Below are 16,747 nucleotides of genomic sequence, written 5' to 3'. Positions count from 1 at the left end.
GTACAGGCAAGCATCGGTATCGAAACTCGATAGCAGGTGAAGTATCGCTGTCAGTAATCGACTCTTCTGCCATCTCTAGCAAGCGTACCGGAATGGAGAAAAGATAGTTTCTTGCTAGTTTGTGCTGATTTTCGCAAATTTTTAAGAGTTTCGGGGCCAGAAAACCGTTTTTCCCCGCTCAGGCTGTTGGCTCAAGGCCACCACGAACGCAACCATGTCCAACTGCATAGAGATTCCCTTGCAGGACACCGATGAGGTAAACTTTGCTTTCGGGGATCGCAATGGAATCGCAGTTTTTGGTGCCTTATTACCATCGTTTTTGTCCCCAACTTAGGTGATCGAGGTAGACCCGGATCAACTGCCCGACTGCCCGGAGGTGCTGAGCATTCTGAAGCAGGAGCGGGCACCCCTGCATGTGTGGGTCAATGTGGCGGTAAGTTGAAAAGCCAACTAAAAATCAAGATGATCCACATGGCCAGGTATATATGTACATCTTTTTTTATATTTTCAGCTGGCCTACTACAAGCAAAAGAAGACGGAGGACTTTGTCACGCTGCTGGAGGAGTCGCGCAGCGATGACGCCACTAGGGATTACCGCGACTCGGACAAGGACCTCATGCGCGCCCTGGACATGCTCGCCGCCCATTATGTCCAGGAGGCGTACCGCGAGAAGTCCAAGGACAAGAAGCGCGAGCTCTTCATGAAGGCCACCAACCTGTACACCAGTGCCGACAAGATCATCATGTACGACCAGAGCCATCTGCTGGGCAGGGCCTACTTCTGTCTGCTGGAGGGCGATAAGATGGACCAGGCGGATGCCCAGTTCAACTTTGTGCTCAACCAGTCCCCCTCGAATATTCCCTCGCTGCTGGGCAAGGCCTGCATAGCCTTCAATCGCAAGGATTACCGCGGAGCCATGGCCTTCTACAAGAAGGCCTTGCGTACCAATCCGAATTGCCCGGCGAACGTGAGGATTGGCATGGCCCATTGTTTCCTCAAGATGGGCAATCCCGAGAAGGCCAAGTTGGCCTTCGAACGCGCTCTCCAGCTGGATCAGCAGTGTGTGGGCGCTTTGATTGGCCTGGCCGTGCTCAAGCTCAATCAACTAGAGCCGGAATCCAACAAGCTGGGCGTCCAGATGCTCTCCAAGGCCTACACCATCGACAATGCCAATCCCATGGTGCTCAATCACCTGGCCAATCACTTTTTCTTCAAGAAGGACTATCAGAAGGTCCACCATCTGGCGCTGCACGCCTTCCACAACACCGAGAACGAGGCGATGCGAGCCGAGAGCTGTTACCAACTGGCCAGGAGCTTCCACGCCCAAAGCGACTACGATCAGGCCTTCCAGTACTATTACCAGTCCACCCAGATTGCGCCAGCGAACTTTGTGCTGCCGCACTACGGACTGGGTCAGATGTACATCTATCGGGGGGACACCGAAAATGTAAGTTGCAATAAAACCTTTAGTCAATCTTAAAAGCACTAACTAACCCTGCAACTATTTCCAGGCCGCCCAGTGCTTCGAGAAGGTGCTGAAAATCCAGCCGGGCAACTACGAGACCATGAAGATCCTTGGATCGCTGTATGCGCACTCAAACTCGCAAACCAAGCGAGACATGGCCAAGACTCACCTCAAGAAGGTCACCGAACAATTCCCCGAGGACATTGAAGCCTGGATAGAACTGGCCCAGATCCTGGAGCAGAACGATTTGCAAGCCTCGCTGAATGCCTACGGCACTGCCTCTAGTATTCTGCGGGACAAAGCCAAGTATGAGATTCCCGCTGAGATTCAGAACAATGTGGCCTCGCTGCACTACCGCCTGGGCAACCTGAAGATGGCCAAGAACACTCTGGAGTCGGCCCTGAAGCACGCTACCTCTGAAATGGACAAGGATGTCAAGTACTACGAGTCCATTCAGGTCACCATGAAGTACAACCTGGCCCGCCTGAACGAGGCAATGAGCAGCTACGATGTGGCCGACAAGCTTTACAAGGAGATTCTCAAGGAGCATCCCAACTATATTGACTGCTACCTTCGGTTAGGTTGCATGGCCAGGGACAAGGGTCTCATTTTCGTGGCCTCCGATTTCTTCAAGGATGCCCTGAACATAAACAACGATAATCCGGACGCGAGATCGTTGCTGGGAAATCTTCATTTGGCCAAGATGCAGTTTGCTTTGGGACAGAAGAACTTTGAAACGATCCTCAAGAATCCGGCCACGTCTACGGATGCCTACTCGTTGATTGCCCTGGGAAACTTTTCCCTGCAGACACTTCATCAGCCGAGTAGGGACAAGGAGAAGGAGAGGAAGCACCAGGAGAAGGCTTTGGCCATATTCAAGCAGGTGGGTCTGGTTAAACTAAGCTCATAATATATATGTATTATATTTTAATTTTTCCGCTTTCCAGGTTCTCCGCAACGATCCCCGCAACATTTGGGCCACCAATGGAATCGGAGCCGTGCTGGCCCATAAGGGATGTGTGATCGAGGCGCGGGATATCTTCGCCCAGGTGCGCGAGGCCACCGCCGACTTTTGCGACGTGTGGCTGAACATTGCGCATGTTTATGTAGAACAGAAGCAGTACATCAGCGCCATCCAGATGTACGAGAACTGCATGAAGAAGTTCTACAAGCACAACAACGTCGAGGTGATGCAATATCTGGCAAGAGCATATCTGCGAGCCAACAAGCTGGTCGAGGCCAAGGCGGTGCTACTGAAGGCCCGCCGAGTCGCTCCCCAGGACACTGTGCTGCTCTTTAATATAGCCGTGGTGCTTTCACGGTTGGCCATGGCCATACTCAAGGATGAGAAATCCACGCTAGAAGTTGTGCTGCAGGCGGTCCACGAACTAGAGCTGGCTCAAAAGTAAGTTTGAACTATAAACATTGTTTGTTTGGTCATCCCTATGTTTAGGTACCACCAGATATTGTTAAATTTGAATACTGGGAGGTCTATTAAACCTTATCAGCTTATTATCATAGATTAATGCAAAGTAATCAGCATGAATTTGGGAAAATTTCGGGTAGGATTAGATTATCAACTGATATAAAATGTGGTGGAAATCAACCATAGTGATAAACACATTTCCTGTTTCAAAGTGCACTGAAATATCTTCTCTAATCTTCCACAGATACTTCCAATATCTGTCTGTGCACGGCGACAAGAACCGCTTCAACATCGAGGTGGCCGGAATCGAGGCCAACACCTGCCAGGATCTGCTCTCCCAGGCCCAATACCATGTGGGCCGTGCCAGGCGCATCGACGAGGAGGAGCGCTCGCTGCGCCAAAAGCAGGAGGAGGAGCGCGAGGCCTTTAAGATCAAAGTGGCCGAGCAGCGCAAGCGGCGCGAGGAGGAGGCCAAGACCTCCAGGGACCAGTTGCTGGCCAAGCGGCAGGAGTACGTGGAGAAGACCAAGAACATGCTCATCATTGCCGATTCAGCACCGGAAAAGGAGCGCAAGAGGGGAGGCGGGCGTGCGCGCAAGGATGACTACATCTCCGGCACTGATAGCGACAACGATGGTCCTCGCCGCGAGGGAGAACGTCCCACGAAGAAGAAGAGCAAGGCGGAGCGCAAGAAGGGCAGCGGCGGACGGAGGCGAAAAACGGAGAAGTACGAGAGCGACAGCGAGGAGGAGCCGAGGGCAAGTGGCAAGTCGGGGAAGAAGAAGGGCAAGAAGCCCAAGCCGGTTAAGGAGGCCAAGGAGAAACTCTCGGCCAAGCAGCGCCTCAAGGTGCTGTCCAAGGAGACGATCTCCACTAGTGAATCCGAATCGGATGGCAAGCGCAGCAAAAGCAGGAGTAGAAGCAGAAGCAGGAGTCGCAATCGCAGTGGCAGCAGGAGTGCCAGTGGCAGTGGAAGCGGCAGTGAGCGGGATGCCAGCCGCAAGCGCAGCAGGAGCCGCAATCGCAGTGGCAGCCGGAGTGGCAGTGGTTCTGGAAGCGGCAGTGAACGAGCTGCCAGCCGCAAGCGCAGCAGGAGCCGCAGTGGCTCTGCATCCGGCAGTGACAGTGATGGGGCCACCAAGCGCAAGAGGGCAAAGAACCGCATCGATTCTGGCGGGGAATCGGATAGATCGGGCTCCCGTGGTCGCTCGAAGTCGGGCTCCCGTGGTCGCTCAAAGTCGGGCTCCCGTGGTCGCTCAAAGTCGGGCTCCCGTGGTCGCTCGAAGTCGGGTTCCCGCTCCAGATCGCGCTCGAAGTCCGGTTCTCGCTCACGCTCGGGCAGTCGCTCCAAATCGGGTTCTCGCAGTAGGTCAGGATCTCCGGAAAAATAACGCACGACCACATCTCAAGCTGGTTAAATCACTTTTGACTATATTTAGAGTTTCCTTCGAGAGCTTCAGAAAGGTACTAATAAAAACAAACTAATTGCCACACGAAGGCAGTGGAGGAATTGCTAATGGGTATTGTTGTTCAAACCTAATCCGGATTCCAAGTCTGTTGGAAACGAATTGGGGAAATGGACAGGGCTGATAATCTGGGCTAGGGAAACCATCGACCTCATCCGCGTCGATGCTGCTGGATCATGTCCCTTACAATTCCCGCCATCGCTTGCGAATGCCGTAGGACGAAGGCGTGGGAGATCTTCTTGGTGTCCAGCTGGGCGTCCACCTTGGGGAAGTCCTTTTTGAGCTGCTCGTAATAGGAGACGGGTACCCAGCCATCGGTGGTGCCGTAGTAGAACTTCAGAAGGTCCAGATTCTGTTCCACAATCTCTCTTTGGATGCCGCGAACGCGGGCCATCTCGTCGTCGGCCAGGAACACCACCTTCTCGGCCACCGAGGGCTTGGAGTACTTCAGGGCGGTGCCCAGGAATTGCCGTGGAATGGAGAACATGAGGAAGTAGATCTGTATCAGCATCAGGCGCAGCCACACGGGCAGAAAGGTGAAGAAGCTGAAGAAGATGTAACCGAACACCGAGTACAGGGGCATGGCCACCTTGGTGAAGACCCAGCCGTTCGGCGACTCCATCATCCGCTCGACGGTGGGAAAGAGCATGTAGCATTTTTGGATGCGATTCCGTATCCGTTCGTTCTCCAGCAGCTGCAGGATCATCCAGGCACCGATGGAGTGGCCAATTAAGTGGATTTTCACATCACTCGGCACGTACTTCTCGATGAAGGCGATCTTATGCCGGATTTGTCCGTCCAGATTGAAGAGCTCCTCGTTGCCGCTGAGCTGGGGGACCTCTCGAATGCTGGCCTCTGGCGGATCATCGTGGCCAGCGTGTCCTGGAGGGGAATCAAGTGTGCTAGTAACAAGAGGGGCTGCCATGATGGAGGAAGTAAAGGCCTCTTACCTATCACCCAAACGGGAAGATCGCCCAGCTCCTTCTGCAAAGTACCCGCAAACTCTGTGTAGAAACCTGGTAGACCCGGATTTCCGGTTATGCAGATGACGATCTCCTTCTCGGTAATGGTCTCCTCGATCCACCTGCCCCAGGTGAAGATGTGGGTGGGAATGGAGTTGATGTTGACGTAGGCCTCCTGCATGTTGGCGTGGCAAACTGCGCCAGGTGAAAATCAATCGACAACTGTGCTGATCCAACTCTTTTCACACGCGATGCGATGTGTCGTTGTTGTCCAATCCCCGTGGCAACCGGTTTTTCCTTTGTTCAATCGCCGCAGGTGCAGCGTTTCCCGATTTTCGAATCTTATGGATTCGCGCGGTATCGCCAGGGCTGATGGCTCGGATAGACAATACTAAGATACGGGCCAATCTTTCGAGTCGAAATGACCAAAGGTCAGAAGTTCAGCGGTGGCGGTCTGGTAAAAAAACGGCTGATATGGAAACCAGGGCTGGAGACCATCATGGAGTCAGATGTTCTGGAATGGCGGATATATTCCTTGCACGTACTTTTATTACAATGAATAACAAACCAGTTTATTTAAAGAATTATAATTGGTTTATTCAGTGTAATATCAAAATAGTTTTATTTTCTATAACTTTGTGGTGTAGTTTGTTTGAAGCAAGCAACTGCAATTTATCCAATTTAACATTAAAAATATACCTATTGTAATTTATATCCATAAGTATTACTACTATATACATAGATTTCTTATCATAAATCTCAAATAATTCGGCAAGACCGATATACCACGTACTATTTGGCTTCTCAGCTTCCTTATCTGTGGCCTTTGATCTGTAATGATACAAGTTCTTTGGCGACATTATAAAAATTACAGTTCAACTGCCAATACATTTCGAAACAAATTACATTTACTCGTGAAATGAAAACATAATTTATAGCATTTCATAATGAATAACCATTATGACAAATAAAACTTTTTCTATTTTCCGTCATACTACAAACCTACTGATAACTCTTAGGCGATCTAAGAATATTTTTAAATCTATTATTTATTGCCAATGCGGATTTTGAAAGTCCAGTAGCGATGCAGCCCTGCCCTGCCCACCTGCGAAAAGTGAGGTCGGCGCAACAAGTTGGCAGCGCCGCCATTATTTGTTGGTTTTTTGTTGTTGCTGGTTTTTGAGTTTTTATATTTTAGTTTTCTAGAACAATAATGCAAGTGTAAATTCCAGTTAGGGAGCATTTAGGCCATAATTCAAACAGCAACAGGATCCAGCTACAGATCCAGGAGGCATACATCAAAAGGCTGGCGAGGCATGAGCAGAGAATCCAGAAACGAAAGAAAGTGGACAAAAAAGAATGCGGCCAACAATTGGGCGACTTTCTCGAAAATTCTCGTAGCACCGACAAGTAAATCAGATTGCCCCCGATAGAAGCGAGGAGCTGGATACAGGATCCCGAGGAATGGCAGCCGGCAGGGAACTCTACTGCTGGGGGAGCACCTCCCACGGACAATTGGGACTCGGCGGGATAGAGGATGAGCAGGTGGAAAGATGAAACTCGGGCCCCGGCCCACTGGGGTTACTCATGTTTTACCCACCCAAACCCCCTTTTCCGACAGATCCTCACGCCCAGCCAGATCCCCTGGTCACCGGACTCGGCCGTAATGCAGGTGGCCTGTGGCCATCGGCACACCCTCTTCCTGACCGCCAGTGGAAAGGTCTACGCCTGCGGGAGCAACGACCACTCCCAATTGGGACACGAACTGCCCACCAAAAGGCCACGTATGTCGCCATTTCGTATGTAATCTTCATTTATCGTCTTGTCAGTTCACTATCCACTCACTCCACCTCATCAACGCATCACTTCAATCACCAAACTGCTCAAATCTGTAACCAAGGTGGCCAAATCCCGGACTCACTCCTCTGCCGACTCTTTGCAGTGCTCATCCCCGAACTGCAGGACTATGTCGTTATCCAGATCGCCTGCGGCAGCCGCCATTCGCTGGCCCTTTCCGATTGGGGCCAGGTGTTGAGCTGGGGCGACAACGACTGCGGTCAGCTCGGCCACGCCACCGACCAGGACATCGTCCAGCTGCCCAAGGTGGTGCGCCAACTAGTCTCCAAGACGGTGGTGCAGATCGCCTGCGGCAACAATCATAGCCTTGCGCTGACCAGTTGTAAGTGTGAAGGGAAATCTGTGCGTTTAGTCTATGTTTCCCTGAGTTCTTATTTTTGTTTATAATTTTTTTATTTATTTATTTATTCTCAGGCTAAAAGGCAATTGAGAAATTACCTATAGCCTATGCTTTTCATTGTAGCTATAGCTACTGTGGCCTTAAGCTACGTTTGTTATATACAATTTACATTTTTACATATAGACTATGTCTAGGTTTTAAATTACATGGTATAACTTTATTGCCTTTAAGAAATTCATGGAAGCTATGATATTGGGGGTGTTGGGGGTAAGGAGTTCTGACGGGTTTGAAGGTAGGAATTTGTTTCTTTCTGATAGAAAGAGAGGACATTCTAGGAGAATGTGCTTGATGGTGATCGATGTGTTGCAGCGCACACATTGCGGTGCTGCTTGTTTGTTTATTATGTGTTCGTGCGTGAGCTTGGAGTGTCCCAGCCTTAGTCTTGAAAACTTAATCAAGTCTTGGCGATTAATATCGTTTGCTTTAATGTTGTAATTTTTTAAAGATAGTTTGTTGGGGTTTATAAGTTTATAGTGGTCTGAAGTATTTTCCCATAGAGATGCGAATTGTTTTTTGAATTTCTGTTTGATAAATAATTGTGTGTCCTTGTAGTTGTAATTGTTTTCGTAGAGGTGTGGAAATAAGTGAGCTTCCTTGGCAGCTGCGTCAGCTGTGTCGTTTCCAGTTATGTTTGTGTGTCCTGGGATCCACAATAATTTTATGTACGACTGATGGCTGTTGAGAATATCTCTGATTCGAGCGGTGTAGAAGGATTGGTTGCTTATGTTGGCTATTGATTGCAGTGACGATAGCGAGTCCGAGCAAATGACGAATCTCTTCTTTTGTGATACAGCGTAATCACACGCTGCATAAATAGCTGCCACTTCTGCGGTGAAGATAGAGCTATGTGCTGGTAGGAGTGCTGTTTTAATGATGCGTGTGTCCGTAGTGATGCTATAAGATACTCCGTGCCCAGATTTGGATCCATCTGTGTATATGAATGCGTAGTTATTGTAGAGTTCTTTAAGGGAGAGGAATTTTGTTTGGAAAACAGTTGTAGGAGTGTTCGATTTAGTTGTGTAATGTAGTGTTAAGTCTATTTTATCTTCTGAGAAGGACCATGGTGGATGTTTCTGTTTCCTTAATTTAACTGAAGTGCAGTTTATTCCATTTTCGAGAACGAATTCTGACGCTTTATGTAGGATTGAAGGTATTCTGGGTGTTCTTTTGGCGTTCTTTATCTTTTGGAGGACGGTTTGAAGTGGCGTATTTTTGGCGAATGAGAAAACCTTACAAATCCGCGCAGTGGTCAGCTCAATTCTAATCTCGATAGGTGTAATATCGGATTCAATCAGAAGGTTATTGATTGGAGTTGTGCGTGGTGCTCCAAAAGCAAGTCTTAAAGCTGCATGGTAGATAGTTTTGAGTTTTCTTAGACAAGAGAGAGGGCAATTCCCATAAAATGGGAGACAGTAGTCAATCTTGGACATAACAAGAGCGTTTATTGTATTTATTAAAGATCTGGTGTCGCAGTTGTATCTACGATTGCCTAACCATTTAATTATGTTGAGTCTTTTTGATAGTAATACTGCCAGAGTGTCTATGTGATCTTTCCACCTGTATCTACTTGATATGGTAAGGCCAAGGATTTTAAGGGAATTAGCTTGGTTAAGAGGGTATGCTTGTGATGTGATTGTAAAATTACACCTATGTTTCCGGCAGATATGCAGATGTTTACATTTTTGCACAGAGAGTTTCGCTCCTGAGTAGTCACACCAGCTTAATATGTCTGTGAATAGGCTGTTTATAGACATTGTGTTTACATTTTTATTAATTTTCTTCAGTATAGTGAAGTCGTCTGCATAGGAAAAGAATTTGAATCCCCTATGGATTTCAATGGTGCGGCATAGTTTGTTGTACGATATTAAAAAGAGAATTACGGACAGTGGTGAACCTTGAGGGATCCCATTGTACAGTGGTCTGTCTTCAGAAAAAGTGTTGCTCACTTTGACTTTTATCTTGCGATTGGTTAGGAAGTTTTTTACGTAATTCAACAATTTTGGTCCGATTCTCCATCTCTGTAACTCGTCTATTATTGCGTGAATTCCTATTTTGTCGTAAGCTTTTTCGAAGTCGAGACTAATAATTGAAATGTGGCTTCTGGTTGATAGGGCTGCGGTAGTCTGGTAGTCTAACAGAGTTAGGCATTCAGATACGGACATGCCCTTTCGAAAACCGAGCTGTCGACTATCGAGGAGTTTGCAGTTTAATGCAAGCCACCAGAGTCGGTTTGCTATGATTTTGTCTAGCACCTTCGAAAGACAAGGGTTGAGCGATATGGGACGATACGAGGTTACAGATGTTTTGGGAGTATTGGGTTTATGGATCGGTATTATAATACTGTTTTTAAATTGCTGAGGGATGTGGCTGTCTAGGATTTTGTTGTATAAATTTATTAACCGACTTGTTAATGGCTGACTGAAGTTTTTAATCATTGGGTATGAAATGCGATCAAGACCGGGTGTCTTTCCATTGAGGCTGTTTAGAGCTGCTTTGAACTCAATCAATGTGATTTTAGATTCTACTGAGATTGCTTCCGGTGATGGATTGTGGGATAAATTCATTGAGTAGACTCTGTTCTTATTAGTTTGGAATAAATCGGTAAATTTAGAGTCCGAAGACGATTCTGACCAGTGAGTGACGAGGACTTGGGCTATGGATTCTGAATTTATAATGTTTATAGATGGATCTGAGGGGGATGTTAAGCAATGTATATCATTTCTGGTTTTTCTTCCGCAGAATGTATTGATGTTTGCCCAGATTTTTGAGGGAGTTGAATTCGGGTTTATTTCTGCAGTAAACTTTTGCAGAGAGCTGCGTTTTGCTTGTTTCAGTTCTCTTCTAAACAAAGCCTTGTTTTTCTTGAACTGTATGATGTTTTCGAGAGATATACTTCTTCTTAGCAAGTACCACGATTGGTTTTTATTGGTTCTAAGTTGTTCGAGGGATGTGTTCCACCAAGGGACGGTTTTCTTTTTATTAAATGCTGGGTTTGATTGCGGGATTGCTGTACTTGCGCTTTGATGGGTTATTTTTATAATGTTGGCGGCTTCTTGATTTATTTGGCTGCTTGGTGGCCTTTTGTTGTGGAAAATATCTGTGAGTGATGTGAAGAGGGGCCAGTTTGCGGATTCAAGTTTGTATCTGGGGATCTTGTAGCTTTTACTGGAATTTTCATTATCAAAAAGATTAATATGGATGGGAAAATGATCACTACCGAAGAGTTCATGATCGGTTTTCCATTTGGTCTGAGTGGCGAGGTTCGGGGTAATTATTGTTAGGTCCACATGTGTCATTGTATGGTGAGTTGAGAAATGGGTTGGGGAGCCATCGTTTAGGGTAATTAGGTTAGATTGTGAAATGTATTTAAAAATCGTACATCCCTTTCTATTATTGTTAGGCGATCCCCAGCTTTGGTGCCAGCTGTTGAAGTCACCTGCTATGATGGTATTTTCATTGGGATTACCATACATATTTTCCAAATTTCGTAGTTCAAAATTCTTGTTTGGGGCAATGTAAGTGGATATGAGTCGAAGCTTTTGTTTGGAGTGAATAATAACTCCTACAGATTCGAAATCGTTGTTAAGATTAACTTGTTCGTTTTGAATTGAGTTGTGGATTAGAATTCCTACTCCACCGTGGGAGTTGTTTGATGTGTTTTTATGTATGAATGTGAAGTTGATAGGGATGGGAATGTTATTAAGGGAATGTAAATGGGTTTCTTGCAGGCAGATGGCTTTTGGGTTATAACAATTAAGTAATAATTGTAGTTGGTCGTAATTGTTTATGTAACCGTTACAGTTCCATTGCAGGATTAATACCATTGTGATTATTTAAATAGTTTTTTTTTTTTTTTAAATATCTACTCAAAGTTCTTCCTCAGAGCTGTTGTGATTGGCTAGTCTACTTAATTCGTTGGCTAATTTGGTAGTATTTATAGGCTTTGATTTGTCTGATTTATCTTTGGCTTTGAGAGAAGGTTTTGATGTTAGGTTTGTCTTACTATTATTTTGGCTTCTAAGCTTACGGTCGGATTCAGTCATCTTCTTCTTTGGGAGGGTCGTAGTGGAATCTGATGAAATCTCAGTCTCCATTTCTTCAATGACGGTGCGTTTGGACGAAGTGGTGGGTTGGTGATCCATGATGTCGGTGTATGACCTTAACTGACGGTTGGTGCTTGTGCTGGTAGGTGCTGGGTGCTGGCAGTCTTTTGGGCTTCGCTTACAGTGGTCGTAGGTTGATTGGTGGACGTTATCTTGGAGTACGGAGTAGTTTGATGGATGTGGCGCATATTATATATTCTTGTGGCGGTTTTGTGGTCAACTTTTTGTAGGGTTTTTATTGTTGTTATTTCTTTTTGTTTTATAAAGGCGGGGCATGTTTTATCTAGTGGGCTGTGATTGAATTGGTTGTTTATATCATACTTGCAGTTTATGCAAAACTTAGGTTTGTCGCATTCGGTGTCCTCTGTGGTGTGTGCTTCTGCGGAACAGTTGGAGCAGGTTTTGGGGCTTCTGCAGAATTTGGTCGGGTGTCCAAACTTCAGGCAGTTACGGCATTTCAGTGGGCGTGGAATATGTGGTCGAACTCTAACTCTCTCGTATCCTATCATCAAGGTTTCGGGTAGAGTTGTTGATCCAAAAGTGACGGTTATGAGTCCTGATTCTTGTAGGATATTGTTCTTCATGATACGTATTTTTTCAATGTTGGTTACCTTTTGCGACTTAAGCTCGTTTAGAATATCCAATTCATCTATGTTGCGAAGTTCATTAGAGTAGATGACTCCTTTTGAGAAATTTAGAGTTTCATGCTCGGTTACGGAAACAGTGAAGTTGTGGAATTGCGTTAGCCTTAGTAATCTATATGCCTGGTTTGCGCCTTTGGTTTTAATTAATAAGGTTCCGTTTCTATTCTTGTTACAAGACTCCACTTCGCCACCGCAGGTGAAGTCAATGACCTTTTTAATCACGAATGGTGATACTTTTTCAAATGTCTCATTGTCCGTTCTGGTGATCGTGAGAAATTTCGGTTCGAATAGTGCTGTTCTTGTAGACAGAGGGGGGAAGTCTAAGTCCGGTGGTCGATGCATTGTTGTTGTGCCTGGGCTGCCGCCCGCTGCACAAGGCGCTTGTGCGCGTTTGTAACGGTTGCGATGTGATTTTTGTTATTGGGTTTTTTTTTTGAAATTTTCTTTGAGCACTTGTTTGTGTTTACAAAAATTGTTAGAATTTTGTATTTGTAACTGCTGGTACTCGCGGAGTTCTGCTGATAGCACGTCTTTACTCGATGAGGTTTGGACTGGTACTGTTTTGTTTATAATAGTATAGTTTAAACATTTAATACCCTTTAATTCAAGACCTTGGAGATAAGTTTCATAAAATAATTTCCCAAGGTTGGTTGGTTGGTTAGGTTGCCTACCATATAATGCAACATATAAAGGGAAAACCGTAGTATCATATAAAGCAATGACTAGTACATTTCTTTGACTCCCCAGGTGGCAAGCTGTATCTTTGAATACTAATAATAATTTGAATGACTAATAATTTCTTTGTCTTCCCAGGTGGCGAGTTGTATTCCTGGGGCTCCAATATCTACGGCCAGCTAGGCGTGAAGTCGCCCAACGAGCTGACGCACTGCAACCATCCCGTCCAGCTGACCACTCTGCTGGGAATTCCTCTGGCCGCGATTGCCTGTGGCGGCAATCACTCGTTCCTCATCTCCAAGTCCAGTGCGGTGTTCGGCTGGGGCAGAAACAACTGCGGGCAACTGGGACTGAATGACGAGACGAACCGCGCCTATCCCACCCAGCTGAAAACGCTGCGCACCCTGGGCGTTCGGTTTGTGGCCTGCGGCGATGAGTTTTCCGTTTTCCTGACCAACGAGGGAGGAGTGTTCACCTGTGGAGCGGGCGCGTATGGCCAGTTGGGCCATGGCTTCAGCTCGAACGAGATGTTGCCGCGAATGGTAATGGAGCTAATGGGCAGCACCATCACTCAGGTGGCCTGTGGCAATCGGCACACCATGGCACTGGTTCCATCGCGTGGCAGAGTCTATGCCTTTGGCTTAGGAAGCTCCGGGCAGCTGGGTACAAGGAGTACCAAGAGCCTGATGCTGCCACAGGTGGTCATCGGTCCCTGGGTGTCGCCTAGTGGTTCGGCCCTGCTGCAGTCCAACGATGCAAAGGTCGCCGTGGTCATCCATCAGATTTTCTCAGGCGGGGACCAGTCAATTGTGACCACAACTCTTTTTATGGACAAGATGCCGCCAGAGGATTTCAGAAACTACAAGTAGTTATAGCTTGCAAACTTTATTTGAGCGAAAACATACTGACTTTCCTTACATTGCAGACCCAAATCGCAGATCCTGACCCTGACGGCAGAGGTCACAAAGCAATGCGCCCATTTTAAGCAGAGTGATCAGAGCGATATGGATCTGCTGAGCTCCATTGAGCTGATCTTCAAGAGTCAGGCGTGTTTGAATGGTTCTTTCCTCTTGGATCACGACAGACACTTTGGCTGCTCTGCTCGGAACCATGGATTGGATCTCGAGGAGGCTCAACTGGCATTTGACAATCTGCGCGTGGTGGAGAATGAAAGCATTAAGCAGGTGGTAGGTTATCACTTAATATACTCTTTTAGGCATCCTTTTAATCATTTCATCCCCTTAGATCTGGGACAATATAACTAAGGAGCTAGTTGGTTCGCTGGTTGGCTCGCCGGCAGATGTGGAGAGCATGCGTTTATATCTCCTGCTACCTCTCTATCATGAGTTCGTGAACTCCAAGCACTACAAGTCACTGCAGGTTCCGTTCGCCAATGCCATATTCAAGCTAACGGAGAATCCGCGCAAGGTGCTGATCAAGTGGCTGGCCCAAACGCCGGCCGAGTACTTTGAGCATCTTGTCCAGAATTTCTTGCACGTGGTTGTGCACATAATTAGCTTCAAAATGGGCTTGGCTGTCGTCTGTCCCAGCGCCGAAAGGCGTCAGAGGGTAGGTAGTTTACAATCTAATATGAAATGTATGCTAATTTTCTAGAAACGTTTCAGCTGCTGCCATACAACACCGAGCTGGAGGTGATCCTGAAACTGATGCAGACGCTCTGCGTGATTAACAACCTGCGCGAAGACCGCCTCAACTACCAAACCTTCTACTGGCCTGATCTGGCTGACTACGCGGACGTGCAGCAGGAGTACGTCAAGTGGATCATGGCCGACACTGCCAGCGAATTCAACATTTGCAACTTTTCATTCCTCTTCGATCCGTCTGCCAAGACGGCGCTGCTCCAGGCGGATCAGGCGCTGCAGATGCACTCTGCCATGGCCAATGCGGCCACTCATGTGCGTTAATCTTGTCCAGGAGAGAGATTTCGTTGCTGATAGATACTCTTTCCTCCCGTAGGCTTTCACTTTGTTCCACTACGGCATGCCCGTTTCCCAGTTCATTGTGCTGAACGTGACGCGAGAGAACCTGGTGCAGGATTCCCTTCGGGAGTTGCAGCGCTACACGCAGACTGATCTCAAGAAGCCGCTGAAAATCAAGTTCCAGGGCGAGGAGGCAGAGGACGCCGGCGGCGTTCGCAAGGAGTTCTTTATGCTGCTGCTGAAGGATCTCCTCGATCCCAAGTACGGAATGTTCAAGGAGTTCGAGGAGTCGCGTCTACTTTGGTTTGCAGATCTCACCTTCGAGACGGAGAACATGTACTTCCTAATTGGCGTACTCTGCGGCCTGGCCATCTACAACTTTACGATCATAAACTTGCCATTTCCGCTGGCTCTGTACAAGAAGTTATTGGGCAAGCCGGTGGATCTCAGCGATCTACGGCAGCTCTCGCCGCCGGAGGCCAACTCCATGCAGTCGCTGCTCGACTACCAGGGAGAGGACTTCAAGGAGGTCTTTGATCTGACCTTTGAGATTTCACGCGACGTGTTTGGCGAGGCAGAGACCAAGTGCCTCAAGCCCGGTGGCAATGAGATAGCCGTGACGCTGGAAAACAGGTGGGTGTGGTAACCGATTCTTTCCTCACATCCTTGTTGATTATCTTCCCACTTTAGGAAGGAGTTTGTGGATCTGTATGTGGACTTTGTGTTCAACAAGTCCGTCGCTCTGCACTACACTGCATTTCACAAGGGCTTTATGAAGGTGTGCTCTGGTAGGGTTATTCAGATATTCCAGCCGGAGGAGCTGATGGCCGTGGTGGTAGGAAACGAAGACTACGACTGGCAGGCACTGCAGGATAACTGCGAGTACCGGGAGGGCTACACTTCGGGCGATGATACAGTGAGTTTTTTGAAAGGAGTTGTTACCAAACCTTGACTCTTGATTTTTTGACACAGATCAAATGGTTCTGGGAGGTCATTCATGATCTGTCGGAGGCGGAGAAGAAGAGTTTTCTTCTCTATTTGACTGGCAGCGATCGTATACCCATCCAGGGGATGAAGGCCCTTAAAGTGAGTTTCTAACTTTACTTTTTAGCTGTGCACAAAGGACTTAAAAACCTTTTCCAGCTCACCATTCAACCCACCCCGGACGAACGATTCCTGCCCGTGGCTCACACCTGCTTCAATCTGCTGGACCTGCCGCGATACAAGACCAAGGAGCGCCTCAAGTACAAACTACTCCAGGCCATCCAGCAAACTCAGGGCTTTAGCCTGGTCTGATCCTGGCCCTCTCGCAAAACACATTAACTTTCAACTACAGGTATTTTTGCAAAGCTTTTCGTTACTCGCATTTCTGGATTGAAGACGACAAACCACTCTTGGAACACACATTTATCGGCGATCAAATCAATAAGTATAATGTTGTGTTATGGCTTTAAACCCTAGACTAGTTATCAGTATCACATTGTTATGGAAAGGAAGGCAGTAAAGGAGGAGAAATAAATTTGGTGAATCAGTCTGCAGACGATAATTATAATTCCTTGAGCTTACTTTTGTGTTAAGTTCGGCTTTGTTTTGTTTGTGTGTATAGTTGTTATTCTATAAATTTTAATCTTAAGTTATTAAAGTTAAATTGGATTTCAAACCCAATGATTTTGGTATCTATTGTGGGATTTAAAAAATTCAAGCCAATTACATTTATACAGATAGATAGAAGCCCTTGTTCAAATTCAAACTCGATAACGATTACTTCGAGGCGGGCTACTTCCGGCGGGAAACGAGCTGATCTGGCAG

The 16,747-nt window shown here is 46.9% G+C and overlaps 3 protein-coding genes across 5 annotated transcripts; 2 read left to right on the top strand and 1 right to left on the bottom strand.

Annotated features, from left to right (window-relative positions):
* Positions 1-79: 79 nt before the first annotated feature.
* Positions 80-4,388, top strand: LOC119554683 (RNA polymerase-associated protein CTR9 homolog). The gene is made up of 6 exons (XM_037865685.1): positions 80-256; positions 335-433; positions 512-1,447; positions 1,512-2,348; positions 2,413-2,870; positions 3,136-4,388. Exons 1-6 carry the CDS (start codon positions 215-217, stop codon positions 4,280-4,282), a joined length of 3,519 nt encoding a protein of 1,172 aa, XP_037721613.1. The 5' UTR covers positions 80-214; the 3' UTR covers positions 4,283-4,388.
* Positions 4,297-5,791, bottom strand: LOC119554686 (lipid droplet-associated hydrolase). Its single transcript, XM_037865688.1, has 2 exons — positions 5,308-5,791; positions 4,297-5,239 (listed from the first exon to the last, which is right to left on the bottom strand). Exons 1-2 carry the CDS (start codon positions 5,498-5,500, stop codon positions 4,509-4,511), a joined length of 924 nt encoding a protein of 307 aa, XP_037721616.1. The 5' UTR covers positions 5,501-5,791; the 3' UTR covers positions 4,297-4,508.
* A 684-nt stretch (positions 5,792-6,475) lies between these two features.
* On the top strand, positions 6,476-16,490 carry LOC119553698 (probable E3 ubiquitin-protein ligase HERC4). Of its 3 annotated transcripts, none has more exons than XM_037864255.1 (11): positions 6,476-6,864; positions 6,941-7,118; positions 7,262-7,498; positions 13,137-13,863; positions 13,924-14,185; positions 14,244-14,567; positions 14,624-14,914; positions 14,976-15,571; positions 15,629-15,854; positions 15,911-16,024; positions 16,082-16,490. In XM_037864255.1, exons 1-11 carry the CDS (start codon positions 6,784-6,786, stop codon positions 16,232-16,234), a joined length of 3,189 nt encoding a protein of 1,062 aa, XP_037720183.1. In that variant the 5' UTR covers positions 6,476-6,783; the 3' UTR covers positions 16,235-16,490. The 3 variants fall into 3 exon arrangements, with proteins under 3 accessions (XP_037720183.1, XP_037720182.1, XP_037720184.1); XM_037864254.1 differs by having other exon boundaries at positions 7,220-7,498; XM_037864256.1 differs by having other exon boundaries at positions 6,477-6,864; positions 6,941-7,103.
* Positions 16,491-16,747: the final 257 nt, after the last annotated feature.

This window comes from Drosophila subpulchrella, chromosome 3L (assembly GCF_014743375.2).
Source record: "Drosophila subpulchrella strain 33 F10 #4 breed RU33 chromosome 3L, RU_Dsub_v1.1 Primary Assembly, whole genome shotgun sequence".
Taxonomy (NCBI): Eukaryota; Metazoa; Arthropoda; class Insecta; order Diptera; family Drosophilidae; genus Drosophila; species Drosophila subpulchrella.
The sequence above is the reverse complement of the archived record's forward strand: the minus strand, read 5'-3'. Positions and strand labels throughout refer to the sequence as shown.